At 60.8% G+C, this 8,482-nt stretch overlaps 2 protein-coding genes across 2 annotated transcripts; one reads left to right on the top strand and one right to left on the bottom strand.

Annotated features, from left to right (window-relative positions):
* The first annotated feature begins 322 nt into the window (after window positions 1–322).
* On the top strand, window positions 323–3,968 carry EGR3 (early growth response 3). Its single transcript, XM_085242731.1, has 2 exons — window positions 323–606; window positions 1,515–3,968. Exons 1-2 carry the CDS (start codon window positions 444–446, stop codon window positions 2,552–2,554), a joined length of 1,203 nt encoding a protein of 400 aa, XP_085098857.1. The 5' UTR covers window positions 323–443; the 3' UTR covers window positions 2,555–3,968.
* LOC146542823 (uncharacterized) lies at window positions 3,959–5,674 on the bottom strand (the record flags this gene model as incomplete). The annotated part of the gene is made up of 1 exon (XM_085242730.1): window positions 3,959–5,674. A coding segment is annotated over one exon (1,710 nt), but the record flags the coding sequence as incomplete, so codon positions are not given.
* Window positions 5,675–8,482: the final 2,808 nt, after the last annotated feature.

Raw genomic sequence — 8,482 nt, forward strand, 5'->3', positions numbered from 1 at the left:
CCGCCGCCCGCATAAATGGGCCGCGGAGTCCCCGGCGGAGCAGTCGGGAACCCGGAGCGGAGCGGGAGCGGCGGCGGAGCGATCAGGAGGGGTTAAAATCCTCCCCCCCCCCAACACCCACCCCTCGCTCCGCTACGGGCACAGCTGCCGGGCGGCCCAGCCCCCCCGCCCCCCCCCCCCCGAGGAAACACCATCACCGCCGCCACCGCCGCGTGGGGGGGGGACCCACGCGAGACCTCCCCCCGCACCCCCACGCAGGACCCCCCCCCACGCACGCCCCAACTTTATTTATATTCCCTCCCACCCCCCATTTTTTTTTCCCCCTTTTTTTTTTTTTTTTTTTTTTTTTTTTTTTCGTGCATGATTTCCCCGGCGCGGATCCGCCGCCGCTCGGATGTTGTTCGCTGGGGAGCGGAGCTGATCCGACCTTTTCCTCCGATGCTATGACCGGGAAACTGCTGGAGAAGCTGCCGGGGACGATGAGCACTTTGCTGAACCAACTGCCCGACTCTCTGTACCCGGAGGAGATCCCCAACTCTTTGAATCTCTTCTCCGGCGGCGGCGGAGGAGGCGATCCGGTGCCTCACTACAACCAGATGGCTGCAGGTGACGGGGGTTTGGGGGGGGGATGCGGGGAAAGGGGCCGGGGGGCGGCGTGTGTGTGCGCTGGGGGGGAAGGGAAGAGCCGGGGATGGGGAGCGGCCCCCCTCCCCCCCCGCCCCCACGCGTGACCGCCCACCCACCCGCTTTGCTCGCTGTGTCTCCTCCGCGCTGCGGGAGCGCCGCGCTCAGCCCGAACCTCCGCCGCAGGTACCGGGGAGGGGGGCACGCACGCATGCAGAGGGCAGCCCCTCAACCCCCCACACCCCCCGAGCGGGGGGTCCGCGCCGCGGACACGCGTGGCCGTGGGTTCCCACCCTCCTTACGGCTCCCACCCTCCTTACGGCGGCGGTGCGGGGGGTTTTGGACACGCGGGTTGCCGGCCGCCCCCTACCCCCCCCCCCCCCGCCCCAACAACCACCACCTCCGAGCGGGGATCCGCGTGGGCGGGGGGCGCCGCGGACACTCGCGGCCGTGGGCTCCCACCCACCCGGCGGCGGCGGCTCGGGGGGCCCCGCGGGAGCTTCCCCCGGAGCTCGGGACTGCGGGAGGGGATGGGGGGGGGCACAAAGCCTCTCTCGTTTCTCGCCTCCGGCTCTCGGGGCCGCGGGTTTGACGCGCGCAGGGCTCCGACCCGCCGGTCGGGGTCGGCGAAGCGGAGTTGGGAACGCGGAGCTTCGCTGCGCAGCCCCCCAGCGCGGAGCCCACCTGTACCGCGGGGCCCCCCACCCCTGTGGGGCCGCGGGGGCGGCAGCGCCGCTCCGTGTGCCGGCACCGGCACCGCGCACGGCCGCGAGCGGAGCCCCACGGAGGCGGCCGAGGGGAGAGCGGGGGGATTTAGCGAGCGGACGTAGGGTGGGGGCCCGCACAGCCCCGTCCCCGCCCGGCTCACCCTGCCCCGCTTCTCTCCGCAGACAATGTGATGGACATTGGCATCGGGAACGAAAAGCCCAACCAGGAATTGTCGTCCTATTCGGGGACGTTCCAGCCGGCCGCGGGCAACAAAACCGTCACCTACCTGGGGAAGTTCGCCTTCGATTCGCCCTCCAATTGGTGCCAGGATAACATCATCAGCCTGATGAGCGCCGGCATCCTGGGGGTGCCGCCGGCCGCGGGGACGCTCAGCGGGACGCAGAGCTCGGGGGGCGGAATGGGGGGACCTCCGCAGGGCGACGTGGACCAGATGTACCCCGCGCTGCCGCCCTACTCCTCCTGCAGCGACCTCTATCCAGAGCCCGTCTCCTTCCACGACCCGCAGAGCAACGCCGGCCTCACCTATTCCCCGCAGGATTACCAAGCGGCCAAACCCGCCCTGGACAGCAACCTGTTCCCCATGATCCCAGACTATAACCTCTACCACCACCCCAACGAGATGGGCGCCATCACGGAGCACAAACCCTTCCAGAGCTTGGACCCCATCCGCGTCAACCCGCCGCCCATCACCCCGCTGGAGACCATCAAGGCCTTCAAGGACAAACAGATCCACCCGGGCTTCGGGGGGCTCCCGCAACCCCCCCTGACCCTAAAACCCATCCGGCCCCGCAAATACCCCAACCGGCCCAGCAAAACCCCGCTGCACGAGCGGCCCCACGCCTGCCCGGCCGAGGGCTGCGACCGCCGCTTCTCGCGTTCCGACGAGCTCACCCGGCACCTGCGCATCCACACGGGCCACAAACCCTTCCAGTGCCGCATCTGCATGCGCAGCTTCAGCCGCAGCGACCACCTCACCACCCACATCCGCACCCACACCGGCGAGAAGCCCTTCGCCTGCGAGTTCTGCGGCCGCAAATTCGCCCGCTCCGACGAGCGCAAGCGGCACGCCAAGATCCACCTCAAGCAGAAGGAGAAGAAGGCCGAGAAAGGCTCGGCCGGGCCGCCCCCCCCCGCAGCTCCCCCCGTCGCCACCTCCTCGCCCCCCGTCGCCCTCACCCCCGCTGTCACCACGTGCGCCTGAGGGCTGCTCGGGGATGGAGCGGTGCAGCCCCGGAGCGCTGCGCGGGGCCGGGACCGGAGGAAGGACGCCCGCACAACCCCCCCCCTCCCCGCTCTGCCCCGGCTGTGTGGATCGGATCGGCCGCAGCTCGGTACCCGCAGCCCTGAGCCCGCGGCTGGGGGTCCGCGTCCCGCTGTGCGCATCCCGGTACCCGCAGCCCCGTCCCGGGCTCAGGTTGTGCGCATCCCGCTGCGTGCGTCGCGGTGCGGCGGGCCGGGCTGTGCGCGTCCCGGCATCGGGGCTGGGGATGTGGGCGTCCCAGCGTGGGCGGCCCGGACCGGGGGTCGGGCTGTGCGCGTCCCGGTGCCGGCCTAAGCCAGGAGCGTTCCGGTACCGGGGGTCGGGCTGCGTGTGTGCCGGGAGCGGGGTTAGGATGGGGGCACCCCGGCGCGTCGGGTGCATCGCGGCGTGCGGATCCCAGCGCTGGGGGCCGGGATGTGAGCGCGTCGGTGTGCGGGGCCCGGTGTTGGCGGCTGAGATTCGGGCATCGCGGTGCTGCAGACCCCGTGCTGGGGGTCGGGGTGCGGGCGTCGCGGTGGGGTTGGGATGCGGGCACTGCGCTGTGCGGATCCTGGTGCCAGGGGTGGAGATTTGGGCGTCACGGTGCACAGAGCCGCTGCTGGAGGTCGGCGTGTGGGCACCCCTGTGTGCAGACCCGGTGTCGAGGGTTGAGATTTGGGCACCCCGGTGTGCACAGAACCCCGTGCTGGGCTTGGAATTTGGGCTCCCTGGTACCGGAACCGGGCCGGGTGCCCCCCAGTAACCTGGATGCGGTGCTGTGCGCTCTATGGGGGATCCCAGGGTGGGCGCACACCTCCCGGCCCCCAGCAGTGCTGTGCCCCGACCTCCCCGGCCCTTCCGCACCCACAGTGCCCACCCCATCCCGGTACCACGCGGTTGAGCCCCCAAAACCCACAGCTGCCCCACACCCCCCCAGCTCTGCCCCGGTGCCGTTCCCCCTTTTATTTCCCCCATCGATTTCCTCCGTCGGAAGGGAAATTCTTTACAGAAACGCAGCAAAAAACAACAACAACAACAAAAAAAGAAACCAAACACACATACAAAAAAAAAAAAAAAAAAAAGAGACAAAAAAGCAAAAAAAAAAAAAAAAAGACAAAAAACAAAGCAGTATTTTGCTGAATACTTTTTATAATGTGAGATATTTTTATTTTCTTTTCTTTGGTCACTTTACAAAACAGCGAATCCAACTCCGGAGGAGGAGAAGAAACCGACGAGGCGTTCGGTTTTTGTTGGGCGTCGTTTTCCCCTTTCCCCCGCGCCGTTGCTACGTGCATGTCACTGCATGGCCGCTGCCTCCCCTCCTCTGCTCCCCTCCGACCGCCAGAAACGAGCAAAAAATTAATTACCCCATTAATGACTTGACGGAACTCTCTGTTGCCAAAAGGTCCTTGTGATCGGGTTCGGTGTCTGCATGTGAGCATTGGTATCACACTGCGAATACGCACAGCACAACACAACAACACAACACGACAACACACAGCACAACAACACAACACGACAACACACAGCACAACAACACAACACGACAACACACAGCACAACAACACAACACGACAACACACAGCACAACAACACAACACGACAACACACAACACAACAACACAACATGACAACACACAGCACAACAACACAACATGACAACACACAACACAACAACACAACACGACAACACACAACACAACAACACAACACGACAACACACAACACAACAACACACAGCACAACACAACAACACAACACGACAACACACAGCACGATAACACAACATGACAACACACAACACAACAACGCACAGCAACAACAACACACAGCACAACACAACAACACAACACGACAACACACAGCACAACACGACATGACAACGCACAGCAACACACAACACACAGCACAACACAACAACACAACATGACAACACACGGCACAACACACAGCACAACACAACAACACAACATGACAACACACAACACAACCCGACACGACGACACACAGCACAACACAACACAACACGACAACACATAACACAACATGACAACACACGGCACAACACACAGCGCAACACGACAACACGGCACAACAACACACAGCACAACACAACATGACACAACATGACAACATGACACGACACGACACAGCACGACACAACATACAACAGCATGCACACAACATGACACAACACGACACACGACACAACACACAACATGACACAACACGACACAACACATGCATTGCAACGCAGCACGCACAACAACACAACGCACACAATGCAACACAACACACAACATACACACAACACACACAACATACACACAACATGGCACAACACGCAACATACACAACATACATAGACAACATGACATGACACAGGGCAACACAACACAACACGACATCACGGCACAACACAGCACACACACAACACAACACAACATACACAGCGCAATGCAATGCAACGCAACACACGACACAACATAACACACACAGCACACACAACACAACACACACAGCACACACAACACAACACACACAGCATACACAACACAACACACACAGCACACACAACACAACACAACGCAACACACAGAGGGGCAAAGGAGGTGGGCGAGCGGGCAGTGATGGATGGGAATGGGATGGGATGCAAGGTTGGGGTTGGGCGTATGGATCTACACAACACGACAACACAGCACAACACCCAACACAACACAACAACACAGCACAACACAGCAACACAACACCCAACACAAACACAACAACACAGCACCCAACATGACACACAACAACACAACACACAACAACACAACACACAACCACGCAACACACAACAACACAACACACAACCACACAACACACAACCACACAACACACAACACAACACAACGTGCACGAAAAAGGAAAAAAAAAAAAAGGCAAAAAAAAAAAGGGGGAATGATATTTTTTGAGAGACTTTTGTATCAAAGTTGAGTACTTAGAGAAAAAAAAAAAAGAGAAAAAAAGAGTAAAAAGCCACAAAAAAAAAAAAAAAAAAAAGAAAGGCCGCTCCAGATGTAATATATTTTGTGGATGTTTTTATTTCTTGGATTTATAGTACCTTATACTAAGGTTTAAAAAAAAAAAAAAGGACAAAAAAAGTTAAAAAAAAAAAAAAAGCTAAAAAACTTCCCCCCAACCCCGCACCCTGAAATAATAATAATTAATAATAATTAATAATAATTAATAATAATAATAAAGCCCGGCGCTCGGTATCGTGGAAAGGTGACGACTTTCACACACATTTCATCCGCTCATCCCCGCTCTGTCGGCTGCTGCATCGCTGTACCATTACTGCAACGCCGGGGCCGTAAATATATTCAGTGTGTGGCTGAGAAAGCGCTGGGACTCACGGCCCTTCTTTGAGCACAACGGGGACGGGACGCGCCGGGGGGGCGGCGGCTCGGTGTTGGGGTCTGCGTGGTTTTCGGTGCCGGGCTTCGGTCGGGCCCGCTCTCTTTGGCGGGGGTCGTGGCGGAGGGCTGGGGGCGGTCGGGTGGCCCCGCGCCTCCGCCGGGGGGTTTTTCCACCCCCGGCCCCGCAGGGGATTTAAGGCTCCGTTGGCTCAAAGAGGATCTGGTGGTTCAGCCCTTAATGCCGCGGTGCCGCAGGTGCGGAGCGCCGAGGATTTCTGCTCGGGTTATAAATAAGGTGGATTTCGGGGCCGGCGCTCCGAGGCGCGTCGGGGCGAGGAGGGGTGACGGGCAAATCCCGCGGCGACGCCTTTCCCTCGCACGGCCACGACGCTCCGCTCCCCGTCCTCGGGGCGGCCGGATCCAACCTCCCCAGTGGGGGCGGAGGTCGGGGCCGCCGCCGCCGGCGCAGTTTGGGGTCGAGGGGTCGAGGGGTGCCGGGCAACGGGACGCCAGGAGGGCGGCGGCGGGACGGGGCGCAGCGGGGGCGGCCAGAGCCACGTCGGGTCCGGGGCCGCCTCCACCCGCAGCGCCGCGGTGGGGCTGAGCTCCCGGCGCCCCGCGGGATCCGGCGGTGCCGCTGTTGGGATGGGAGCGCGGAGGAGCACCCATGGGTGGCGGAACGTGCGGAGCGCGTGCAGCACCTCGCACGAAAATGTTGGTTGCCACGGAAACGCGGCACTTTCCGTCCCCGTTGTGCGTTCTGGGGGGGGAAGGGATCGCAGCCACGCGCGGCGCCCTGGGTCGGCTCCCGCTCCGGGGGTTCGGCCAGAGCTCCTCGCTGCCCAAAGCCCTTCGGCCGTCCGTTGGGTTTGGAGGAGCGGCCGTTCCCGTCGGGTCGGCCCCGAAGTCTTCGTTGGAAGGGTTGTGGAAGAGTCCCCAAAATGTTCCCAAATCCAGGGCGCGGCGACTCGACGGCCTCACGAAGCGCTCCTCTCCGTGTCCGTCCCTCACCTCCACGCCCCGATCCCCCACGTCCCTTCCCGGTGTCCCAGTGGGGTCACTGGCCCAGGCAGGACTCTGTCACCCTTTGCGGGGACATCGCCCCAGTGCCACCACCCTACGGGCCGTCATTCTCCATGGGGCCACCACCCCACCGCCATCACTTCCCACAAGGCTGTCACTTTCCGTGAGGCTGTCGTCCCAATGCCACCACCTTCATGGGGCTGCCAGCCTCTACGGGGCCGTCACTCCACCACCGTCACCCTCCATAGGGACCCCACTCCGCTGCCATCGCCTCCACGAGGCGGTCACTCTCCGTGGGGACATCACCCCAGTGCCACCACCCTCCGTGGGCCGTCATTCTCCACGGTGCCATCACTCCACTGCCATCACTCCCAGTGGGGCCGTGTCCCCGTTGCCACCCCTCCACGCTGACGTCCCCCTTCCCAATCCCTGTCCCCATTCAATGCAGGCCATTTGGACCAGACGTCCCCACGGAGTCCCTTCCAACCCAACGATCCGACGATGCTCTGTACCCGATGTCCCCCCTCCCTATTCCAGGTCCCCTCTCCCCACAACCCCCTCCCTGCGCTCACCTCCCTCGATCCCTCAGCCCTAATCCCGTGTCCTCACCGGTGTGTGTAACACCTTCCCAATTTAGCAGCATCAGCTGTGACGGTAATTAACGCGCTGTTTACCTGCGCCGCTGTGCTGCTAATTAATAAAGCCACCCCTGGCACCACTCCTAACCCCCATCCCCACAGGGGCACGTGGCACTGACACCGTGTCCGTTGCGACGTCCCCACCATCCCTTCCCCATTTTCATGGTTTTTCTCCCCAAAACTCAACGCTCCAACCCTCCGGAAACCCAACGCTCCATCCTTGCCATCCCTTCCCCAATTTCATACTTTTTCTCCCCAAAACCCAACACTCCATCCCTTTTGGAAACCCAAAGCTCCATCCCTCTCCAACCCTTCCCCAATTTCATGTTTTTCTCCCCAAACCCAACGCTCCATCCCATCCCATCCCCTCCCCAATCCCACACTTTTTCTCCCCAAAACCCTCCCTGTGCTCCCAGCCCCTCCGTAGGCCCTGAGCATCCTTCCTTCCTCCCTCCTCCTCCTCCTCCTCCTCCCCAGCCCGGAGCACCAGCTCTGTTTATGGCCCCGACACACTCACGTCACTTTCTTTACAGAGATGTTTGCCATTTTAAATGCGGATTTGGGTTTTGTTTTTTTTTTAATTATTCCTCCCCCCTCTCTGAACCCGCTGGAAGTTTTTTCCCGAATTCCCCGTGTTTTGTATCGAAACGGAGGATTTTTTTATTTTATTTTATTTTTATTTTTTTTTGCAGTTTCCTCTCTGAAAATAACTCCCAAACTATAATTTCCTCCCACTTGCTTTTTCCCCTCTCCTTATTTTGAGGTGCGGAGTCGCCGGACCGGCGCAGCGCTGCTTTTCTATGGGATCGGGGGCCCCATCCCATGCCCAA

This window comes from Meleagris gallopavo, chromosome 24, assembly GCF_905368555.1.
Source record: "Meleagris gallopavo chromosome 24, MGAL_WU_HG_1.1, whole genome shotgun sequence".
NCBI classification, from domain to species: domain Eukaryota; kingdom Metazoa; phylum Chordata; class Aves; order Galliformes; family Phasianidae; genus Meleagris; species Meleagris gallopavo.

Coding starts and splice junctions, on each gene's coding strand:
- EGR3 (XM_085242731.1), top strand. CDS start 444: ATGACCGGGAAACTGCTGGAGAAGCTGCCGGGGACGATGAGCACTTTG. Junction 607..1,514: donor CTACAACCAGATGGCTGCAG/GTGACGGGGGTT, acceptor TTCTCTCCGCAG/ACAATGTGATGGACATTGGC.